Source organism: Onychomys torridus, chromosome 15 (assembly GCF_903995425.1).
Source record: "Onychomys torridus chromosome 15, mOncTor1.1, whole genome shotgun sequence".
NCBI classification, from domain to species: Eukaryota; Metazoa; Chordata; class Mammalia; order Rodentia; family Cricetidae; genus Onychomys; species Onychomys torridus.
The window spans coordinates 69,603,555-69,629,742 of NC_050457.1; the positions used below are offsets into that span (position 1 = coordinate 69,603,555).

At 40.6% G+C, this 26,188-nt stretch overlaps 1 protein-coding gene across 2 annotated transcripts in view; it reads right to left on the bottom strand.

Moving 5' to 3' along the window:
- Positions 1–24,264, bottom strand: part of Marchf6 (membrane associated ring-CH-type finger 6) — a 67,672-nt gene extending 43,408 nt beyond the window's left edge. For both annotated transcript variants that reach the window (XM_036206815.1, XM_036206814.1), the window contains exons 1-4: positions 24,013–24,264; positions 4,606–4,702; positions 3,728–3,801; positions 333–476 (exon numbers count right to left, since the gene is read on the bottom strand). In XM_036206815.1, the coding sequence (XP_036062708.1) occupies positions 333–476; positions 3,728–3,801; positions 4,606–4,702; positions 24,013–24,031 (334 nt within the window). In that variant the 5' untranslated portion in view covers positions 24,032–24,264. The remainder of the gene's footprint in view (positions 1–332; positions 477–3,727; positions 3,802–4,605; positions 4,703–24,012) is intronic.
- Positions 24,265–26,188: the final 1,924 nt, after the last annotated feature.

Genomic DNA, 26,188 nt, shown 5'->3' on the forward strand with positions numbered 1-26,188 from the left:
CTGTACACATAATAAATAAATAAAAATCTTTAAAAAAAATTACATGTATCTAAAACCCTTGTTTGTTTTAAAGTCCACAGAATCATATCTATATACTCTGCCATTCATTTATTACCAATACCGTTCCATGTCTTTAAGAAAAACACCTTTCCCCTTCCCTCCTCCAGAAACAATTTGGTGAAGATGTTTTCTAAACAAGGTTTTCCTAATATATGATAATATAAATCAACTAATTAAACATTCATAGTATTAGGCAAAACAATTAAAATATAAATCTTTTATAAAATAAAAAAAAGTTATTAAATAACTCCAGAAGAGGGATGGATACTCACATGCTGTAAGAGGAACAACTCCCAACCATGCAAAGGCCACAAGTGTATAATGAAACCAGTATCGTATTGCAGTGCCAATACTTGTAACCAGTCCAGCAAATATGTCTTGGATTGGTAGCCGTGAGGGCATATCTGGAGAATAAACTGTAAGAGGAAAAAAATACACAGGATTTCATGAGGACTTTTAAATGACTTAATTCATATATACAAAGTAGAGATATTGTGCTTAAGTATTTTTCCTATATGACACTGAATGTCAAATCATTATAATACTACTACATTTATATAAGTCTCTTATTTATAGAAACCACAACAAAAATATGTAAATGAACAAAAAAGGCTACAGAGCAGGGAAAAAGCATCAAGAGGAAGAAATCTACGTCCCCTGCTTATAGCCTTTAATCTCAAGCAGTATTAGTTTACACATATGTAACATGCAAGCCATACAATCATATGGCTTCTCAAACTATAAAGGATCAAGAAAAGGTAACAAGGGCAAAAGCAAATCTGAAGGCATGTTATCAGAGAACTTCCCAAATGCAGGTATTAGCCATGGCACCCCACAGCCTGTGACAGTTGTGGTGGTATTGTGTTCCCCAAAATATTGTGTGTTCCCTGAAATAAACATATCTGGGGTCAGAGAACAGACAGCCACTAGAACAAAGCCAAAAATGGTGGCTAGAAAATGGGAAGAGTAAGCTATAGCAGAAGTTGGGCGGTGGTGGTACACACCTTTAATCCCAGCACTTGGGAGATAGAGCTAGCTGGATCTCTGAGTTCAAGGCCACTTTAGAAACAGCTAAGCATGGTGACCACGCCTTTAATCCCAGAAACACAACCTTTAATCCCAGGGAGTGGGGGCAGAAAGAGAAAGGTAATAATATAAGGTGTGAGGACCAGGAACTAAGGAGAAAAGCATGTAGTGAGAAAAGCATGTAGTTAGTTAAGCATTCAGCTGGGTAAGCATTCAGGCTTTCGAGCACAGTTCAGCTGAGAGCCATTGGGATGAGGATTCAGAAGCTTGCAGTCTGAGGAAATAAGACCAGTTGAGGAACTGGTGAGGTGAGGAAACCGTGGCTTGTTCTGCTTCTCTGATCTTCCAGCATTCACCCCAATAACCTGCCTCAGGTTTGATTTCATTAAAAAGAACTTTTAAGATTCATGCTACAGACAGTCATTTCATGAAGGACCAACAGCTCACTGACATCACTTAGCCAACCCTCCCCCGATTCTAACATATTACTTTAATTTTCAAATGATAAATTCAGACATCTTTGCAAAATGTAATTCAGATGTGGTTCAATAGTCCCACATTTTAGAAAATTCCTAAGAATTGTTCCAGCAAAAACTGCTATTTATTAAAAAGCTCTACTCCAGATAATACACATTGTCTTTCAAATACCTCTTTCTCCAAAGGGTCCAAAACAAGGAATTATTATATAAAATCAATGACCTAAAATCTATAAAAACAGAGCTGGGGGAGGGGAAAAATAACCAAAACTAAACAAAAAGACAATGCTGGCGAGTATTTCAGATGTAGAGTGCTTGCTTAGCACGGATAATATGCTAGGTTTAATCCTAAGCAGCCCAAAAATAGTAAAAACCAAACATTCAAGAGCAATATCACAAACTACTCATCTACAAACATAAGTAATTAGCCCTAACAAATGGCAAGTCTGCACATGCCACAGATCACCCAGCCAACAGGACACTGGTGTGAAGGACAGCAGAGCTTCCTGAGGAAAGTCTACAGGAAACACTGCACATGTCAGGAGAAAAGCAAGCATATACAGTGAGTTTTTATTGGCCTCAAAATAAAAGTCCACAGGATATTTTCTATTAGTCAAATTTCATGAAGACATTCAACCATTTAGTCTAGTTTGCTATAAATCTTTACAAGTAGTAATGAGTTTATACACCAGAGAAAATAAGGACTATTAAAGAATACATGTGGCATTTTTGCTGGCAATGAATAAATAAAACACAGTAACTTTGATTATACATGTTTGTCAGATATCAAGCAAAACTAATGATAGGTTACAGTATTTGTACTGAGAAGCACAAGAGTCTTAAAAAATGTTAAATACAAAAAATCAGGTGTGGGACTGGAGAGATGGCTCACAGGTTTAAGAGACTGCTCTTCCAGAGGTCCTGAGTTTAATTCCCAGCAACCACATGGTGGCTGACAACCACCTGTAATGAGATCTGGCACCCTCTTCTGTGTACATAATAAATAAATCTTTAAAAAAATCAGGTGCAATGTATAAAGACCACAACATGAAAAACTGTGCTTCAAGTTAATAATTTGCTAGTAGAGTACTGTTTATTTGATATAACACAAGTATTATCATTAAAATTTTTGACATCTGAAAAATAGTTACTGAAGCCTTACAACACATGAGCTTCAAAGTTTCTTTCCCGGGGCTCGGGAGATAGCATGCAAGCATGAAGACCAGAGTTACGATCTCCAACATCCACACTATGCTGGGCAGGCATGGGAGCTATGGCCTGCCTGTGTCCAGTGCTCAAAAGGGGGGTCAGGCGATCCCAAGGCAATCTGACTGGCTAGACTTGTTGAAGTGAGGAGTTCAAGATTCAAATGACAATATACTAAGGTAGAGGACAAAAAAAAAAAAAATCAAGGACACCATCATGAGGCGTGATGGTGCACGCCTTTAATCCTAGCACTCAGGAAGCAGAAGCAGACCAAACTCGGTGAGTTTGAGCCCAGCATGTTCCACATAGTGAGTTTCAGGACAGCCAGGGCTGTTATACAGAGGAACCCTGTCTCTAATAAAAAGAAAAAAAGAAAAAGGAAACCCCATATCCATCTCTGGCTCACTCAACTCACTCATGCACATGTACACATACACAGACGTCTTAAACAGTTGGTTTCCAGAAGAAAAAGGTGCTCTAAGCGGCACTCTTCACTGTTACTGTTTCAGTCTCCTAGCTTCCCTCAAAAGGAGCTCAGGCTGAACAGCACCAGATTCTGATGAACTCAAAATGAAAACTGACAGGATATCTTTTAAAAAGGAAGGCCAAAAAAATTAAAGATTATAGTTAAGAAATGAGAGCACAGATAAAGAGAGACAGGCCATGTGAGCTGAAAAACAAGCACAACTAAGTGATGGGCTTCCACTCACCCTACCTCTGTGTATGTTTAAGCTTGTCTGCAAATAAGCAAAAACACAAAGCAAACAGCCTACAAAACACGCATGGGTGTATTAAATTAAAAGACGACAGTTTTTAAAATATCCTTCTGAGTGGAACAGGTTTTTTTCTATTACTATCAAAGACAATAAAGTTGAAAATTATTGCTTTCAAACTCTAAACAACTTTTATTGCCAGAAATAACAAAAGAAAACTGTAGTGAAAATGTCAAATGAACTTACTTGGTGTGAAAGCAAATCTGTGCTTGCATAATTCACAATATTCTTTTCGACTGTGTTTCAACCACTGAACTAAGCTGTAATTACAAAGACATTCATGAATACAATATTTAAAACAAAGCAGCATTAAGATTTCATTGAAAACTCATGTTTCTATTAGAATTTTTGTATTATAGAACTTTTATAGATTTCAGAATTTCAAATGTGGACTATTTTAAATTTTTATGTGCTTTCCAAGGGTATAAAACTTAAAAAGATAAATATAAACCAATATACATTATATTAATAAAAAGATTTAATTAGCCAAAATTCTAATCTCTTCAGAGCTAAATGAACACCCGTAAATGATCCCGGGGTCAGCATCAGTTTTGATACAGGCCTTTCAATGCTCACAGCCAGTAACCAGGGCTGAATTCCCACTCTCCCCCTGGCAAGTTATGTGCTTAGGACAAGCTCTTCAACCTGTCTGTGCTCCATTTCTTCATCCATATAATAATGTTCCAGACTTTCCTTGCAAAGAGTAAATGAGTTAAGATGTGTAAAGCACAGAAGATAGCTCTTGGCACAGAATATTTAATAAATATAAGCTATAACTATGCCACTCAAAACCAGAAAAGCATAATTCTTTCCATGAACAAAACAACTTCTCAGTGATAGAAATTAACAATAGGCTATCGTTAGCATATCCATTATACACCAAAATAGCATGTCTGGTATTAACTATGGGCCATTGTTTAGTCAAACTATAAATATTGTTATAAATTTTTAGAATAAAAATTTAAAAATAATGAATTACGGGTCAAGATCACTAAAATGATCAATTTTATTACAGAGATGATAAAACTGAATTTATGAATTATACAGTTTTCCAAATGACTTACCATTCTTGATGAATAAACTTAATACTGCCAGTACATACACAAGGATGATAAAGAGGTTTCTCGGGTGTTCCTTCTGACCGACACACTCTACATATGTCTGATAACAAAGGAGAAAAATGGAATTACCTTTGGTTATGACTTTTATACAAAAAGACTAACAAAGCAAGAATATTTTGTGCTAAAGGTAAAATTTATTATATCAATCAATAGGATGGAGACCTGAAAACTGTGATGAAACTTTCATTAAGGGTATATCAGAATCTAAGTACATTCCTTCAAAATGCATAAAGGTGAGTTGTTCCTTAGAATGTTCTGTAAATAAAGCTGAAAATAACAAAAACAGTTTAATTTATCTACACTTGCAGTATCCTATAACAAACACTCAACCAAATAAGCAGAATCAGGTCATCTGATCACAAATATTAGTGTTGCAACAGTGTTAAGTCTAAATCCAGTCCTAAGGGTTTAAGCACCACATGAACATCTGAGAGGGAAGGGAAATTGATACTATAATGACATACATGAAAATGCAACAATGAAGCCCGTCGCTTTGTATGCCAACCTCAAAATTATTTTTCTAAAATTACTTTTGAGGGAGCAGGTGAGATGGCACAGTGGTTAAGGACACACTGGCTGCTCCTCAAGAGGACTCACTCCGGCTTGATTTCCAGCATCCATTTGGTGGCTCACAACTGTCTACAACTCCAGTTTCAGGACCTGATGTCCTCTTCTGGCCTCTGCAGGTTCTGCACGTACACAGTACATGCAGATAAAATACTCATACACATTAAAGGAAAAATCATTTTAAAAAAAATTTTTATTTTTAAAAAACCATGTCTGAGGACTTACAACAGCAACAGCAGAAGAATGCCCAGTACACTCTCTTTCCCTGCCTCACATACAAGGAAGGAAACTAGAAACAGGTGAGCACACACACACATAGTGTGCACACACACAATCAGGACCCAAGGAAGGACCTCAGGACCTCACAGACTCTTACTAGAGAAAGGGGAAGCAGAAGCTACAGGAGCTGAGGGCTGAGGAGTTAGCACAGGGAGAGCATTCCCCACCCTAGCTAGCACCAAAGGGCTCTAGGCACACACATCTCCTGCCCTCCCATCGCTGTGGCCAGCAAGCAGCATGGAGGAAAACCTCAGGAGGATCTTTGGTGCTCTCTTGCTCATTTCTCCTAAAGCTCCTCTGCAGTACACACACTGAAATTTCACTATTGCTCTTACTTAGTCTTCTCAGCCATCTCTCACAGCCAAGTGCCAAATAATCCCAAGGGCAACTGTCAATGTTCAAAGGGGCAAAGATACACCATTTGCTTCTGACTGCCTCTCCTACAGGGAATTCCTCACTCAATGTAAAATCGCTGCAGCTCTGATCCCTGCCTCACTAATAAATTTAGAGGGCCTGTGGTACCCTTTGGATTAGAAGACACACAAGCTGAGCACCACAGCACACCAGTTCTGGCCACTTGGGATCATTACAGACTTCCTGGCTGCTCATTCTTGAATAACAAAATGCTGCTTATCCAAGCCAAGGAACACTAAACACTCAGGAAAACCTGTTTGGTTATTACATGACTCTCCTTGGTTACCAAGCAACCAGACAAGTCTCTTCACCAATATGGAAAAGTCACACTTCCTGCCCACAGAAGAACTAACTCACAGCTCAGTCTCTGTGGCAGAATTCAATGATGTTGCTATCCCTGCCCTGTCCTGCTGGGAGTTAGTAATATGCATGCCCCTGCCTTACTTTGAGAGACAGTAGTTTAGCAAGCCCCCTCTGTGAAAAGGAACCAAGATTCCCCATCACCTCAGTTCCAGGTTAGTCACTGCCACAGCAGAAAGTGCAACCAACACATAAAGGTGACAAGGCCATGGGTGCTTATAGCTGAACTATGTTATCTACAAGTACCAGAGCCATTAGTGCTGTGGGTGCAGACTAGCTTTAAAATTACCAGTTACCGAGGCAGGAGATGAATGCTGCCCAACATCCTACACATCACTACCATACTGAGTAATGACACAGGCATTCATTACTATAGATCAACCAACGGGGCAGGATGGTGTGAGTTAATACAAGTTGGTCAGTACCATATATGGATCCTGTATCAACAGATCTCCTTTGAGACTGCTACATGGGAACATGATGCAAAGAAAAGAGCAGTAACAAACCCAGGCTCACATGAATGGAGATTGCCACATCACCCACTCTCCAGGAAGGAACATGGTGACTGGCCAGCTACCAAGTATGGTTTGGGAAAGAGCAAGGATGCAAGTTACTGGTACACTGTGGTCAGCAAGAGACAAGGACAAGAGTGAGTGATAAAACATATGGACATGGATGACTCGTTCAAGGCAACACAACTCTGTGAGCTGAGAAAGCTGTGCTGGGACCAAGGTGACGGCAAACTCCAGAGTGTTCCAGTGCAGAAGGAGCCTATGGACAAGGAGGACTGAGGTGGGGAGATCTCCTTAGGGGGCCCAACACATACCTGAAGAGGACAGTTGTTTTTCAGAAGGTCTCATCCTTCTCAGAGACAAACCAACAAACATAATGCCATGCACAGACAACCAACTTCAATTCAAGCCAGAGCTAATGTGTAGCAGAGAAGCTGGATCCTTGGAATTCCATAGGGTCCCTTTCTTACTCAGAGACTGAAAGGTAAGAACTACCTTCTAGCAGTCCTGAAGAGTCTCTTTTACTCCCTGCTGAGCCAATTTGCATAAGGTTTCTTTCTTTTCTTTTTTCTTTTAAGATGGGATCTCACTACATAGCCCAGGTTGACCTTAAACTCACTCAGTGCTCTCCTGTGATAGTCTCCAAATGCTTGGATTATATACATAAAACACCACATCCAGCTTCTAGTGGTGTTTGTAGAGGGCACATGATATTGGATGCTACCACAGATTTTTTTAATAAAAATCCAACTGTTGTTCTATTAAACTAGACATTAAAGATCACTGTAAAGATAAACCAGGAGTAGTGGCACACTCCTTTCACCTCAGCACTCAGGAAGCAGATGCAGGCAGATCTCTGCATTTGAGGACAACCTGATATACATACACAGCAAGTTCCAGGGCAACCAGGACTATATAAAGAGACCATCTCAAAAAACAAAAATTGTAATATAAAAAAATACCCACTCTTCTTATCAGTTTGGGGGATTTGGAAAAAAAATTAGTATTATAAAAAAAGATAAGAAATAAGTAAAAGCTAAAAAAAAAGTATTATATTACCATAGTGAATATGCTATTTAAGTAAAATTAAAAATGATTGTTTTATTCTTCCAGGTCTTTAAGAATGTAAACATGGGTTGGGGATTTAGCTCAGTGGTAGAGCGCTTGCCTACCTAGTAAGCTCAGGGCCCTGGGTTCGATCCTCAGCTCCACAAAAAAAATAAATAAATAAAAATAAAAAATGTAAACATGGTGTTAAAACCTCAAAAGCTGAGAACCAGGGAGGGCCAAGGGGATAGATAGCGCAGCAGGTAAAAGCATGACTCACACAAGTCTGACAACTGGAATGTGACCTCTGGAACTCAGGTAAAAAGCTGCATGCAGTCACCTGCACCTGCAATTCCAGTACCTGTAGAGCAAGATGGGCGGTAGAGACAAGAGAACTGCCTGGAAGCTCAGATACCTAGCCTTGAGCACACAGCACAAGAGCAGGAACAAGACGAGACCCTGTTTTAATAAGGTCGATAAGGCAACAATCAACTCCTGAAAGTTACCCTCTAACCTCAGCACATGCACTGTTTGAGAACCACTGTTCATTAGTAATTGTTCTGATACATTTTTTGGCTCTTTTAAGAAGGTGGGGAGTGTCAGATAACGGTAATGATCCTTTCCAAACAAATATGCATAAAATTATTAAGGGCCTCCTACACTTAGACCAATTTTATGGGAGAAAAAGTAAGGTCATTGTAGACTGCTCATTCATCTTGTTTCAGAACCATGGAAATTGTTTTTATAATTACAAAACAAAGTTATATCAAAATTTGAAATAAGCAACTCCTAAATGAAAACACAAACAAATTAATAAATCCAAACACATCACGACTAACCACAAAAAGAAATGAAGACACTTTAAGACAGCAATATGGAGCCTATGAGATGGCTCAGCAAGTTCAAGTACTTGCTATGTAGGCTGGATATACCCATGTAAATGTGAAAGAGAACAGACCACACAGTTGCTCTTTGACCACCACATATACTGTGCACTACAACCATGCCCATAGATACACACAATAATAAATAGATACAGTTTTAAAAAAAAAATAAGACAGACACACAGATAAACCAGCAAGGCCTGGAGAGAGAGCACAGACATTAATAGCATTTGCTACTCTTGGAAAGGACGTGGGTTTGGTTAGCAGTACTCACATCAGACAGCTCATAATTCTTAACTCCAGTTCCAGGGCATCTGACACTTCTGTGGGTACTGGCACTCACAGGTGTACATTTATACACAAGCAGACACACACACACACACACACACACACACACACACCAAAATAAAAATAGATAAATCTTAAAAAAATACATAAAGCCAGCAGTACACTCATACATCCCTAATAGACTACACTCTAAGAGGAAATACAAAGAAATCCTATGCATAATTATTAACTGTTAATAGAAACAATAAAAAGCAGAATTAATATAAATAAAATTTGTGGTCATGTAAAAATTTATAGGACAGAGGCTACAAAAGGGCTCTAGTATATAACTAAACCTAATGCTACAAGAAAATAGGAAAATCCACATTAATAATTTTCTCATCTTACTGACTCAGGTTTTTTGGTTTTTTTTTGTTTTTTTTTTTTTTAGCATGAACAATACACTGTACTGGCAATGGTTCCAGCAGGGGAAGAAGGAGACAACTTAAATAGTATTTGCCTCAACAAAATTCCCAAAAGTCAACAATCTAATTCAACTTTTACCACTGCACCCAACACAAATGCCACATGAAAAGAACGTGATCCTAGCCCTCCCCCTGCCACTTAAAGCCCACAAGACATCAACCACCTAATATACCAAGTATAAAACCCACCAAGATGATTAAAAAAAAGAAAGAAAGGAAAAAAAGGCTTATTGTGAATATAATTTCCACAAATAAGGAGACACTCTTCTCACTCTGTGGGTATCAGGAAAGGCCTGCCAGGGATTCGGACATCCTAAAGAGCAATAACAAAGCGCCCACTACTGACATCAAAGGCCCAAGGGGAGGAAGGGGCTTTCACTTCCAGCTGGTAGTAATGAGGCCATGCCTCTTCTACCTGCACATCATAAAAACAACCTGTTTAAAACAAAACCCCAAACATGTTAATATGAACCAGAGGCTGCACAAAAGCAAAAATATCCACAATACAACTGAAAATTCACTCATACCAAGCATAAGGAAAACCCCAGCATTTAGGAAAAACCATAACCAACAGATGTTAACATTGTAACCATCATAAAAATTATTCCGTGAGCAATGACAAACACATGTGAAAGACTGAAGATCAAGTTTTCAGAGACATAGAAGATAAAGAATCCAGTGTAAATTTTTGAATTAAATAAGCAAAAACCAAAACATTTACTGGAGAAAACAGTGAATTTAAAATTTGACAATAAAAACTCTCAATCTAAATAGCAAGAATACTTAAAAGACCTTAATAACTATAACAAAGTAATAACATTTTTGTCAACAGAGCATTGGGAGAGAAAGGAGGTAGAGTAAACAAAGTTCACAAACAAAATTCTCTCCTTATCCACAGGAAACAAATACCAAGAACAGTGAGTGCTTGAAACTAAGAACAGTGTCAAACCCTACAAATACTATGCCTTTCTTACATGCACAAATAAATGTAGGTGCACTGAAACATACACACACAGGTTGCAGGAAAGGATAAATAACAATAATAAGTCGGGAATTCTAATAAATGGTAATAGACTCGCAAGCATCAAAAATGGTTAAGCAAAGTGAGAGATCTTTGCACAAGTGTGATAGCATCATAGTCGATCTGATAACTCAGGTACTAAATGAGGAATGCGTGGGCAGCAAAAACAGTGCAGAAGCACTAGATGCAGGGTGACTCCACCTAGACACAAGTTACTCAAGAGGAAGAGCAAGTAGTTCTTAGGCCAATCCTCACCACGGGACACTGATGTGTGTGCATGGAACACTGATGTGTATGCACACACATGCACAACTCCCTCCAGCTCCCCCCCCCAAAATGAACCTACCCATTGGTTTCTTTAAGTCACTTTTACTGTATAAAAACAATGACAGGCAAGGACTCAAGTAGGAAAAAACAGTAAAGAGATTCTAAAATATCACTGTGTCCCACTGGCAATTAAGAACTCTTTACCAGTTATATAAGTCAGTATAAAACTTCTAATGCAAGAGTTGCTAAAAATAGACACTTTAATCCAAATTAAGTGCCTTTCCACTAGCTCCATTTATCCTCAGGTGTATATATATTCAATTTATAACTGGCTATGAACTATGTGAACAAGAACAGAAACATGAACACACCAGGAAATTTCCTACATATCAATTATAATACACAAAATTTTTTTAAACATAATTTTTTAAAGCATATCAAGTGAAAATATATTCTATAAAACTATTAAAACAATCACATTTCCATTAATACTATGAGACATGATAAAAAGAAAACAAAAATGTTTGTTTTTAACACATCCCAACAGCTGTTTCCCCTCCCTCTAAAATTAAAAAAAAAATTTAATTGTGGGGTTTGACACACATCCTTAATTGGATCTTAAGAGAAAGTAAAATTAATTTTCTACTGTCATGGTGTTTTCTCAGATTTATTTTATGTTTATGCATGTTTTGCCTGCATGTATGTATGTGCATCACATGTGTGCCTGGTGCTACAAGAACAGAGGAGTCCGATCCCCTGGAACAAAGTTAAGGATGACTGTAAGCATCCTGTGGGTACTGAGAACCAAATACATGTCCTCTGGAAGAGCAAGTACTCTTAACTACTGAGCCACTCCAATCCATCCGTCATGGTATTAAAAACAAAACAAAAACACTCAAGGTTCAAGAGACATTTCAAGAATCCATTTATTGTGGATACAAGCATATGTGCATGTGCCACGGGCCTCTCATGTGGAGGGCAGAGAACAACTTGCAACAGTCCATCTTCCCTCCATCTTATGGATCCCAGGAATCAGGTACAAGTCACCAGCTTCGTCCCCAAGTGCCTTCACCTACTGTGTCATCTCACTGCCTTGTCACGGTACTTCTAAAAACAACTCCAAACAGATGTTGTATTATTCTCAAGGTCTCTCTTAAGAAATTAACTGCCTTTCGATCTCAGATATCTTCTGGAGGAGAGCAGGGGAGTGCTGCTATTGTTTTGAGATAAAGTATCATGCAACCCAGGCTGGCCTCAAACACTACTTAGTTGAGACTCTAAATTGATGATCCTCCTGCCTCCTCCACCTCCTGAGTACTTTGTACCCCTTTTCATATATTATCTATTTGTGTTCGTGCATGCGTGCACATCCGTGCAAAGGTACTCAGAGACCAGCATTGTATCCCTTGGAGATGGAGTGACATGTGGTTGTGAACTGCTGCTCTAAGTGGGTTCTAGGAGCCAAACTCTAGTCCTCTGAAAGAGCAGTAGCACTCTTAACCACCAGCCATCTCTTCAGCCCTGTCTTGTCTTTTAACTCCTAATTGACAGAACATACTAAGATACCAATCTTTACCATCTATTCCTTCAACTTTACTATGCTTTTATTTGTAAAGCATATTTTCCTATAGTGAAGCACATTACTGAGTGCAGAGTTGTTTTTTGTTTTTTTGGTTTTTTGCCAGAGCTGAGGACCAAACCCAGGGCCTTGTGCTTGCTAGGTAAGCGCTCTACCACTGATCTAAATCTCCAGCCCCCTGAATGCAGATTTAAAAATAACTATATAGTACAGCAGCTAGTTAAAAAGACTTATAGCCAAGCTGAACATTTCGAAATACTATACCAATTCTCTGTGAATTATGTCTGAATTCTTTGCTTCACTTTTTTTATTAGAGTCTTAATAAGAGTATAAAAGTGTATGTGTGTGCAAGAATAGTGGCCAGAGGAATACCTCAAGTATTGGTCCATCTACCTTGTTCAAGATGGAGAGATGTTGCATACACCAGGCTAGCTGTGTATTCTCCCATCTCACATCCTGTCTTGCCACAGAAGCAATAAGATTAGACATGCTGCTGTGCCCAGCTTTACTTGGGTTCTGGGGATCTGGACTCAGCTCCTCCTCACACGTACACGGCAAGCACTTTATCTACTGAGCCAGCTCTCCAGACCTGTTTTTTTCTTTGAAAATTATTCTATGTAAGATGATTTGAGCATGTCTCAGTTCTTCTGTTGATAAATGTGATAATTTCAGAATTTACTGTTATTACTAATAAGACTATTTTATAAAAACAGACTTACAAAAATTATGAGAAGAGATTGCAGAAAATTCAGTACATGGTATCTCTTATTATTAATGTCTTATTAGTATTTGTTATGCCTTCTTAAATTTAATAACCCAATACAGATACATTATCACTGAAGTCCACTGTTATATTCAGAATCCCTTAGTCTTTACCTGATGTTCCTTTCCTGTATGCTCCATATACACTTAGCAGTCATATCTCCTTGGGTTTCCTTAGATTCTAGGAGTTTCTCATTTTTTTCTGTTCGGATGACCTTGACTTAAAAAGCTACTATTCAATGCCCTATACTGGAACTATCTTATTCCTCACTGGTTTGGAGCAGACTACAAAGGCACACTGCCACTCTGATCACACACTATCCTGAGTATACAGCAGCAACATGATTCAAACAGTTTCATCTGGAGGAAACAAGTTTTTCTTATCTGTCAGTAAAATGTTTACAATTAGTAGCTTCAATCATAATAGGCAAATATTAAAAACATATGATTGAAAATATTACTCTGGATGTCTTTACTTAGCCTATATATGCAAAAAGAGGTATACAGCTATATAAATTTACTTTTACCATATGGAATATAGTTCTTTTAAAACTTTAAGTGCTCCTAGCATTTGGGAAGTGGAGGCAACAGTCCACAATCATCCTCAACCTCATAGAAACTTCAAGGACAACCTATGACATCCTATCTCAACCCCTGCTCTGATGCCCAAATTCTTTGTCCATGAAAATCTTATCGATTTTTTTATGTCAATTTGGGAAGGAAGTTGAAAATTCCAATCCCTGGGCCAAGCAGTTCAGCTGGTAAGGGCATTTGCATTTGAAGCATAAGCATGACTAGCTGAGTCCAACTCCCAAAGCCACATAAAGTTGGAGGGCAATAAATTAGTCTACAAATGTGACTCAACATTCACATACATACACCTCACATACAGTAATAAACATTAAATTTTTGATTCCCTATGTATGTATTACCTTTCCAGATTACTATCATTACAAACTTTACTGCTATTCTTGAAAGCCTGAAAACTACATTTTCTGGCCTCCTTAAAGACTACAATTGTGTTAAGATTCTGTCTAGAAGGAGCACTTTGGAAAGCAGGATGAAAGAAAGAAACAAACTTTGTACAGGTCTGGTCCTAAGAATTGGCAGAGACAACTACTTTCCAGGGACAGGGCTCCAACCTGTTAATAGAGGTCAGGTGGGGGGATTCTGCCAGCAGCTTGGGGGAAAAGATTCAGCAGCAGAAGCAATAGCTACTCTCAGCATCAAGATACCTCGTCAACACTTAAGCTCCTCCACCACTTCTTTCTTTCTTCAGTCCAGTTTTGTCAGTAAAGGGTGCTGGCAAGCATTTAAGAGGAAGGGTGCTTCCTTACTCCTGCTACGCTGTCAGTGCTTTAATGATCATTTTCCCATAGTGCCACTGATGAAGACCTGACCCACTTCAGACATGTCACAGGCACAAAGGGGAACATTTGGCTTGGTCATTTCATCAGATCACTTTAGACACCCTATTAGAATGTCAGAAATAAAATTTAACTTTTTATAGTATTCTTTATCTATCATGAAGTTCAATGGAAAAGTGTGCAAGTCAACAGTTGAGTTATTTACAGTTCTACACCATGATCCCTACTTTTAGAAAACCATCACTCCAAAAGAAACCTTGTAACTAACAGCAGTTCTATCAGGCCTGCCCACTTCAAGCAACCACCAATCTACTTCTCTCTATAGAGATTTGTCTACAATAGATATTCCATACAAACTGAATCATGTAAGATGTGGTCTTCTGCTACTGGTTTTCTTCACTTAGCATAATGTTCATGCAGTCCATTCCAGGTGTCCCTTGTTTCTAAGTGCTAGTGAATAATGCCCATTCATACATAGGACACATTTATCTATGAAATGATAACACTCTTATTTCCACTGTTTGCCTATCATGATTAAAGCTGCCGGTAAGATCCACTTTTTGTGTAAATACTTACTTTGAATACTACTGGGTATATACTTAGGAAAAGAACTGCTTGAATTATATGGTTATTCAGCACCTTTGTAAAAACCTACCAAAGCCATCCAACGTCCAACATCCTTCTTTGGGAAATCAAGCTTCCAGAAGTTTCAACCTAGCCCAAGACCACAAAACACACACACACACACACACACACACACACACACACACACACACAAAATTCCTACAGTTGGTTTTGGGCTTCTCAACTGGGTCTAACATTCTTCTGAATTAACCTTGGTTTACTGAAAAGGCCATGGCTCCAAGTTCATTTTCCTGTGGATATTCAGTTTTTCCAGTACTGTTTACTTTAAAACAAACAAACAAACAACAACAACAAAAAAAACCCTATACTTTCTCTATGGAATTGCTTTTGCACTTTTGTCAAAAATCAACTGCCCATGTACATTTTACAACACATGGAAGCACCCCATATCATTAGACCAACAGATTTAAAAAAAAAAAAAAAAAAAGATTTACTAATTTTATGTTTATGGGTGTTTTCCTGCATGTATGTCTGTTACCCTCAGAAGTTAGGAGTCAGATCCCCTGGAATTGAAGTTATGGATTGTTGTGCATCACCATGTGTGTGCTGGGAAGTGAACGGGCCCTCTGCAAGAACAAGTACTTTTAATCGCTAATCCATCTCACCAATGCTAGGCCAAACATTAAACATTTTAACAGCTGGTTTGAATATTTTAATTTAAAAACTGACATTTTCAGATATATTATCCCTTGTTAAGTTTTGACATAGTAACAAACACACAAACCTATCTGAAAATACTTCTTCCTTTTCAATCCCAAGTTTTCATTTACTAAAACATGTAAACAGTGGATGCAAATGCCAAGTGAATATTTGTCTTCTAATAATCCACACATAAAACATCTTTTAAGATGTGAAATAATACTAGACTTCATAGCCAAGATTTTCACCTTGGGAAAATATACTTATCATAAAGTTATTTTTGTTAACATGCACTGATTTTATTACTTTTAAATTTTACTTATTTTATGTATATGTATGTACACCACCTCCATGCCTGGTACCTGAGGAGGTAAAAAGAGGGCATTGGATTCTCTGCAACTGGAGTTATAGGAAGTTGTGAGGCACTGTGTAGGTGCTGGGAATTGAACCTGGGTCCTCTGCCAAAGCAGTATGTGCTAACTGCTGCGTCTTCTCTCCAGCTTCATCGTTACTTTTAAATACACCTAACTTTTAAAGGTTGTTTATTAAGGCTAGTGAGACAGCTCAACAGACAGAGGCATTTGCCACTAAGCTTGACTCCTGAGTTCCACCAGAACACCATATGGTAGAAGTGAATAACCAACTCCTCTAAACTGTCCTCTGACCTCCATACTCAAGCTTTGAGTGCACAACACAGAATAAACCTAAAACCAAGTTTTACAAGACTGATATTCCTTTCTAATAGGGTAAGTATCTCTATATACAACCCACAGAAATGTAAATGCTTGGGTTTCTCAATTTTAAGTGTGCAAAGAAAGCTAGTTCTGTCTCCAGCATGTCAGACACTGACACGGGACAGGTATGAAGCCAGCCTAGGAGACACAGGAAGTTTGGGGACAAATAAGGACCCAGTCTCAAAACAGACAGACAAACCATGAAGAAAGAGTATAAAGTGTTCTGAGTAAACTGAGAGCCATCTCTCTGTGCCAGCATCCTTTGGACTACTTCTATCGCCAAAGTGCCAGAATACCTGACAGAAATGGAGGGAGTCTAATTCTGCCCTCACTGTTTAAAGAGAACAGTGAGCCCAAAGTGGCAGGGAAGTATAGCCGGTAGAGCTCTCTGTGACAGCCTGCAGTAAGACTTGTTACATCTCAGAACCAAAGGATGACCCTCCAGGACCAGTGCCCCATAACCCACTTCTCTCCAGTGAGGACCCCACCTCCACAACAGTATCCTCCATCATGCACATTAGCCCATAGGGACAGTCCTGAAACAGACCAAGTGCGACAACCTTCAAAATGTTCCACTCAATACAATGCCTCTAGGCACTATGCAATGTCTGAGGAAGGAAAAAATGAAATTTATTTACCTAGTTAGCAAAGGTTCAAAGTACACAGTAGGTGTTCAATATTCAGTTAAATACAGACAAAATTTTTAAAAGCATGGTGTCTCCAAATCTCCCATCTCAAGCATGTTCCAGCACAACAGCACAACAAAAAGATAAATTTCACTGGGTGCAAACTACTTTATTAACCTATTTTCATCTTTACAGAATATATCACCAGGTGGAAGTTAAAGGAAGTTCAGAAAAATAAGATTATAATAAGTTAATAAAAGTAGAGGAGATGTGGCTAGGTAGTGGTGGCACATGCTTTTAATCCCAGCACTCGGAAGGCAGAGGCAGTATCTCTGTGAGTTTGAAGCCAGGCTGGGCTACAGAGAGAGTTTCAGGACAGCCAGAGCTACAGAGAAACCCTGTCTCAAAACAAAGTAAAGACAGTGCTTCCTTGATGTCTAAGCCTTCAAGAACTGATCATGCCTGTGCTCTCTCTCCTACAGAGAAACTCCCCAGACACGACTCTATTTGAAGAGGTGGTTATGTCACAGTGCAGTTGTTAGTGTAGGACCTACACAGTAGGACTGTTCTGGTAAGAGACTGAAACAGTCTGTGTAGATGGAAGACCACATTAACACACACAGGAAGAAGACATCCTTAACTCCTCAGATCCAAAGCTTCTGTCCAATAGAACTGTACTCAGTTAACACATAGCTTATAATTCTCTGTCATGGCAGTCCTTGAAAATTAAAACAATTATCAAACCCCAACTTTTCCCATTGTTGGCTGATAAAACTATTCTAGAAATCATTTCCTTTTAACTCCTACTCCCTAGAGCATCTCAACTATTAAGTTCTTATGTGTTTATACTGATCTGCTTTATGTACATTCCATTCCCACTATCTTAGCTTCCATGGCCCACTAAAATACAATGGACATTCACAAGAAGCTTTCCTTGATGACTGATTTCTTATTCCCTTTTAAGACCTCATTCTTCATTACACTAAAAATGAATGATCTTCATGTCCTTACAGAAGAAAAGGGGAACAGTAACTCAAAAATGGCCTCTGGGTAGCACAGCATTCACCACAGCATTCCAATCCTAAATACTCCAGTTCAGCCATGCAGCAGGCATCTTTTGGAATGTCTGGCCAGTTGAAGAAAAGACAATGCCAGTCAGTTTTCCTTTGATTTTTTTCCATTTCCTTTCCCGCTATCACCCTGCTTCTTGGATAAAAATGAGTTAGTCATATTCTAGCTCCCAGAAATTGGGCATTAGGGCCTAGTAGCCAATAAATCTACACAGGGAAAATAACCAGTGACAAAGTGGCAAGAAAGTTTGTGTGTCACCTCTGCTCCAGCTAGAAGGAACTGTTCTAGAGGCCCTACCTCCTAGCAGGGCTACAGAAAGTCCCACACTGGTGCCCGCTCTGAACTTCTAGACAACCACCCCCAAATGTCTTCCCCATGTACCTACTCCCCCCAAGCCCATAGAGACACGCCTTCCTAGTGGTTTCCTGACATTCCTAGCATGCTTGTTGTACCTTAGAGGCTATTCCTGCTCTACCCACACACAGAGCATGTGCAAGGACAATCCTCCTATGTTCTCTGTTCCGTCTTCTGCTGTCAAACTGCCCTCATACCTGCTATTCTGCACAACACATGACACCTTCTATTTATGCATGCCACAGTTTACTCCATGTGCAATTTGTTGCCCCTTCCTCACCTACCAAATTAACTAGCTTCATGAAAAAAAGAATTTTCTCTGTTTCCTTCCTAAGTCAAGCACACCAACTGAATAGATTGAAAGACACGTTCAATAAATATGCCAGATAAATGCAGGCATGCTTGGTTCACAGGTCTGTGGTCAGGATATAGCGAGCATGTCTGGAAACAGTTAAAGACTGATTTCTAAAATGTTCTAAAAAAAGAAACTACTTGTCTGACTCTGATATCTCCCCATCTTTTTAATGCCTTCCTCCTAAATTTAAATGACTCCAAGTTTTTGCCATAACATTAAACAATGTGATCAGTCACAATACAGTTCAGGTTCATACTTTTAAAAATTAGTATTTTCCAGGGCCAGGCATGGTGGTGAATGCCAATGATCCCAGCCAGCACTTGGGACACAGAGGCAGGTAGATCTCTGAGTTTGAGGCCAATCTGGTCTAGATAGCAATTCCTAGGACAGCTAGGGCTATAGAGAAGAGACCCTAAATAAATACATACATACATACAAAAAATAATATTTTCCATCATAAAATGCAAAATAGAACTTTTAGTATCCCACAAAAATACTGATAAAAATTTGTGTTATGTCTGCTAGTAGCTATTTAGCAAAATGGAAAACAAAAGACACTGCTTTGTGTATCACTGGGTTGAAATATTAGCATCCTACTGTAGCAAAACACTTAATATTTTTTATGAGAGCTTCAGACATGAGTTCTTGATTACAATATCTAGTCCAATACTGTAGCACTTTTCTTATAAAATAATTATTTTTGAGCACAGTATAGAATTTCTTTTCTGAAATTGAAAAAAATCTCAGTGCATTGCAAGATTGGACTCCTGACCTTTATGAAATGAAAAGGTCAGATGCCTAAGTTCTACTCTAGCTCTGAAGTTGAAAGAAGTGATGCCAGTAGTTTACATAACACACCTGTACTCATACAATCTATATACAGATAATGAGTCATCTACCAAACACAAGAATTACAAACTTGCTGACTGGACAAAAATATAACTCAATACATTCAGCACGTTAGCAATCTTTAAACTTTGGTAATTATTTACTATGAACAGGAAGAAATTATAAAATAAATGCTTTACTATAAATACAAACATTACAAGCATTACAGTATTGTACATGGTCTATCAGAAGAATGCAACATGCTATTTTTAAGAGTAACATTCAGTTTCTGTAGTGAGTAATTTACTAACAATCATTTGTCATAGAATATTTTAAGAAAATAAGTATTTTCTTAAATAAGAGATAGTACTAACAGATTTTTTAAAAAGATTTTATTTAGGGGTTGGGGATTTAGCTCAGTGGTAGAGAGAGCGCTTGCCTAGCAAGTGCAAGGCCCTGGGTTCAGTCCTCAGCTCTGGCAAAAAAAAAAAAAAAAAAAAGATTTTATTTATTCTTTTCTTTATGTGTATGTATGTGTGTGCATCTGTATGTTAGCTATGTGTGTTGGTACACAAGAGGGGAGAGTATGTTGGATCCCTTGAAACTGGCATTAAAGGCAATTGTGAGACATCTGACTTGGGTGCTGGGAAGTAAACTAGGGTCCTTCTAGAAGAATATGAAAGAATAAAAATGAATGCACTTAAATTTTTTTCTTAATGTGTATAGGTATTTGGCTTGCATCTATGTCTGTGTACAACATGCATACCTGGTGCCCTTGGAGGTCAGAAGAGAGCAATGGATTCCCCCGAACTGAAGTTGCAAACAGTTGTGAGCTGACATGTGGGTGCTGGGCTAGATCTCAGGTCCTCTGGAAGAGCAGCTAGTGACCTTAACTATTGAGACAGTTCTCCAGCCCTATACTAGGCACTCTTAAAACTGAACTATCTCTCCATTCATACAGTATGCACTCTTATTAATGGATACTTAAAATATCATTTTATGAAGTCATGGAGTTGGCTCAGCAGGTAAAGGTGCTTGTTACTAAAGCTAACCACCTGAGTTTGGTACACAAGACTCACATGGTTGAAGTAGAGACTGAAAGTAGAGAACCAGCTCCCACAAACTGTCTTCTGACCTCCATTACACCATGAAACAGGCACACCTACCTACCTATTCACACACACACACACACACACACACACACACACACACACCTAAATAAATAAATAAAGCAGTAAAACAAATTTGCTATCTGTTGTCATACTTTCCAAACACACACACACACACACACACACACACACACACACACACACACACGAACAACAACAAATGCTTGCTTCCTTTGTAATTAAAAAAAAAAAACACAAATTAATGCATTTCTTTAATTTAAGAAATAATCTACAGGAACCGGACAGATGGTTCAGTAGTTAAGAGTACTTTGCTGTTCTGGCAGAGGACCTAGGTTCAGTTCTCAGCACCCACAAGGAAGCTTACACCATTCCTAACTCCAGTTCCATCCAATGCTCTCTGTCCTCCATGGCACAACATGCACATGGCGCACAGACATACATGAATACACTCAAAACACTCATATGCACAAAAATAAATCTTTTGTAAGAGAACTATCCTGCAGTAACTAAGCAGGTAGAAGAGTTGTTTACAAGCTTTTTGTCACCTTCACTTTACAATATTTATCATGAAACTATCCCTCCCTCCCAGTGCTATTTCAAGCCAAATTAAATTGTGAAAATTTCAAAACTTTACAAAAGTGGACATGAGAACTATTAATTTCGCTTTCATATCCTGAAGAGATGGCTGGCTCATCAGGTAAAGTGACCTGATGTTCAACTCCTGGAACCCACTTGTTAGAAGGAGAAAACTGACTCCTATTGGTTGTCCTCTGACTGACACATACATACAAATAAGTAAATAAAATCCTAAAATTCACTTTCACAAATAGTAGTTACATAGAACAGCTGAAAATTTAGTTCTTGTTAATTTACATCAACAACTCATCCTAGAAAAGAAATGACAAAAACAAGTCACTTAATGTTCACTTATAAATAACCAAGTTTGGGATCTGACATGAGTGTGACTCTTTCTCCTGCCATTTTTAACCTGAGTGAACCTGGGAAAATTACTCAAACTAAACTTTAGTTCCTTCTTCACCTGTACAATGGCAGGTTGCAGCCTTCCTAAACATGTTAACAGAATTGAGATGCAATATAATGTGTTTAGTGAGGGGAATCACACAGCGATTCCTTGGTAACTACTAGTTACTTGGAGAACAATATCCAAACCCATTTTAAAAATCATTTATCTTATCCCGATAGTTTTAAAAAGGTATCCTTAAGCACTAGAAGAAGCACTAGAAGTACCATTTCCCTCACGACACCAGACACTCTTAGTTTCTCAATCCCTGAGTTACTAATAACTATGGTCATACCATAAGTCTCTGCAAGCACTAAGTACTCGGGTGAAAAGAATCAGGATTTCATATAATATGCCGGTACAAAGCAAGTAATATACTCACGGCTTACCAGATTTATTCATTAAAACTTAAAAGGAGCAAGAGAGATGGCTCAGCAGTTAGGAGCACTTGTTCTCGCAGAGGACTGGGGTTTGAGCCCCAGCACCTACATGGCAGCTTACAACCATCGAAACAAGTGAACAAAACACTCGTATACATAAAACAAAATACAACTTATTAAAAACAAGAAAACAAAAAACTTGAATCAAAGCCTGTCATGGTAGTGCAAGAGACCGAAACGGACAAACAGGGAGAAAACTCTTAAGACCAACAAAACAAAAAGACAAACACTGAATATTCACTAAAAGGATGCGAAACCTACAGAGATGGACACTTACAAGATCAACCTGTGTGACTGTGAATCTTCAACAGTTTCATTTTACTGTCTTTCCAAAAGTGGTCTCCAATGGCAACTAGTCTCACTGCATATAATAACCACACTGTAGCCTAATGAACTGGCAGCGACAAGCAATGAGAATAGGTCAACTGTCTCCTACTAACTGTGTGAGCCTTGAACAAGCTATTAAAATAAGCCTAAACAGTTAACACACACCCACCCCCAGGGCAGCCGGAACTAAAGTGGATGCTCCTGAGCATGTTTTGTAAACTATACGCTTTTATCAAGACTTTAAAAAAATCAAGTTTTATCAACTCATCACATTAATATAAAACGTTGTATTACTCTAATGACTTCTATATAGTGCTTGATTCAATTGCCACTTAAAGTCACCAAAATAAACCATTAGGCAGAAGACGACGCTCATTCTAACAAAAACATATGCGAAGTGTTAAGTGTACGCCTTAACCGGTAAGTACACCATCAATAACTTCCTCTACAGACTCACTAATAAATCAGCGACTCTAAAAACATTAAACTGCTTTAAAAAACACCCGTCACCATCAGCCAAGCATCTACCTCTATACTCATCTTCGTCTCTCTCCTGTTATCTGCTTATTCCCAACCACCACATCCAGAACACGCGTTCACAAACAAACAACTCTCGCTTGCTGGTGTCAACCAACATGAGCCTCGGTCCCTCCACTCACTAGTCTCTCGGACCCCTCCATTCCCGGGGTCAGGTCAACGCACTTAGGTCGGCAGAGGGCAAGGTTTTACAACAGAGGGGGTCAGGTCGGTTCAGTGCCCTGGGCAGTCACCACCTGACCGTGTATTTTCCGCGAAGTTTCAAAGTCAACAAAGAAGTTCTGCGGCCAAGAGGTAGGGCCTACAGGACAATCAGCAAACAGACTCGAACACGGAGCGGGGGGGGGGGGAGGGGGATGGGGGAGGGGAGTGGAAAACGCCCCCGGCCTTCGCACCGCCGCCCCGTCCTCCGCCGACCGCGATCCTCCGCCCCGTCAAGTCCCGGCACCCCCACGCCTCGGGCACCCCCACGTCTCGGACGCCCCACGTCCCGACACCACCATGTCACCCGCGGACACCCCGTGTCTCGGACTCCCCAAGTCCCCGCACTCCCGGGCGCCAGCCTCGGCTGGGTCGTCGCCCGCGGAGACCGGCGGGGGGCGCGCAGAGGGTCACCTTCCGACCCGAGCCCGCGGGGACCGACCCGCTGCACCCCCGCGCCCGCCCGCCCGCCCGCCCGCCCGCCGGCCCGGCCCGGCGAGCAAACTGCCCCCCGGGTGTGTGTGTGTGTGTGTGTGTGTGGGTAGGGTGAGCGCCGCCGCGAGCGCCCCGGCCCGACGGGAGCGCGGGCGCCGCTGCAAGGGCGCGGGCGCCGCCGCCGCCGCCGCCTCACCTTCCTCGGCGGTGTCCATCTTGTCTAGGGGGGCGGCGGTGACGCAGCCGCCAGGCGCCCGCGACCCGGCGGAGCCTTCAGGCCCGAAGGGAAAGGCGGGAGGGAGAGAAGGGAGGAGGAAGAGGACGCGGGGCCCGGGCAGGTGCGTGCGCTCAGGTGCGAGAGGAAGCCACAGACGCGGGCCAGGGGGGAGGGAAGAGGGACAGCGGCTTGACAGAAAGAGAGCGCCGGGGAGGGGGAGGGGCGCGCGGCCGAGAGACGGGCCTGGGCGGGGCGCGCGGCGGAAAAGGCGGGGCGCTGGGGCGCCGCGCGTCACTTCCGGCGCGCACTCCGCCCGCTCGCGCCGGGTGCCGGGCGCCCGGCGTCGTGCCCCGAACGCGGGGCGGCGGGCGTGGAGAGCGGCCCTGAGGGCGAAAGCTACCGGGGATGGGATAAGGAAGCCGAGGCGGCGTCTCGAGGAGCTGCGGCGTGTTCCCGGGACAAAGGAGCGCGGGGCAGCGGGAGCGAGCGCCGCGAGCCGGGCGGGCGGGCGGGCGGGCGGGCGGGACAAAGGCCCCAAGCGTGGGGTACTCGGCCGTGACTCCCCGGGCAAATGCAGCCTGGGCCCCGGAACGAGCATGAGCGTGTTGGTTCCTCACCGGCGTGGCTCTGACGCTCGGTTTAAAGACGTACAAAAGCCTCCCTGAAATGTAAAAAGATAAGCACCCAGGTTATCAAAATCTCTCCTGGGGAGGCTTATGCAATTGGCTGGCAAGTACACTTCACAGCTGAAAGACGAAACTGAATCCACTTGTCAGGAAATTGGGCCGGATGGCGACACAATTACGGACGCTTACCTGGCGAGAGCTAAATTGCTGATGAAAGAGTGATGAAAGGCTGTGCTCCGCTCGCATCAGTTGGCCATCCTCCACATAGTCCTTAGAGTTCCCTCTAAATAAGAGAGTATGGGTTAGAAGCAAAGAAGTTTTTCCAACCTCGACGCTTAAATATTCAGGTGGCAGAACATAGAATCAAGAAACCGAAATTTCTCTCTTGAGTAGGAATTGGAAAGATCATTCTTTCGATCCACATCTGAGTAAGGCTTAAAATAATGAAAATGAGCCCTTCAAAAAAAAAAAAGCAACCCTTGATTAAAGTCATTGATGTGTCTGCCTTCTGTATTACTCAAGGCAAACTTACTGCCACAGTAATGGATAATTATAACTTTGCAAAGGCTGACCTTGAGAATTGAGCTGCCATTGAGTAAAGACTATTTAAAAAAAAAAAAAGCAAAATCATATTCGAAGGCAGCTCTTTTCCCAACTCTGTCCTTCCCACATGATTCCAATAAGAAATCAGTATAAGGTCTTAGCAGTACACTTCGAGCCAGCTAAGACCAGGGACACAGAACCAGGATTCAAGTCTGTCAGCGTGGGGAGGATTCTGGGCGAGAAAGATTTGCTGAAGGAAGCATTATTAATACTATTCAGGGCAGGTAGGTAAACGTCTTGGCCATGGATGATGTTGGGTGGTGGAGTGGAGGGCTTTCTCCTTTTGATTTTCTGTTTTCTCTTGGGAACTCAAGGCAAAGAACTTTCCACCAGGTCTCCCTTCCATGGAGCAGTACATTGTGTAGTTACTTACCTTTTCTGGTTTAGACTTTGGATAAAATAGAAGTAATTAGGCAATAGTTTTTTTTAGCCCCTACTATGTGCCAGGCAGTCTGCACAACAACCTGTTGAATTGTGTAAATCAGTCAGACCTGCCCAGATGCCTCTGATAGAAACCTAACTATGGTTAGGCTAAAAGGAGGAAACCACTCTTAATATGAACTTTAAGGATAGGACTTTGCTGGGCCACAGGGCTACTAGAACCAGAGTCTCTCTGCCTCACCCTCAGCTGGGCCTTTCTTTGTATATTGGGTTCATCTCGTCCAGCCTGCTTCTTCTATATGACTGGATACAAGGCCATTTATAGTTCTGGGCTTTAAAGCTCCAGCCTTACCATTAAACAGGGTGAACGTGAGGCTCTCTACTCCCAAGTTTAACATTCCCAGGGAAGAGCAACTAATTCGTCCAGCAAATTGCCCATCCCTGAACCTAATGACTGTCCTGTAAACAACATGGACACAAACATGTCTGAAGTACTGCCGCATGTGTGTGGAAATACGCTGTTTACTGTGCTCTGAGGGTACTTT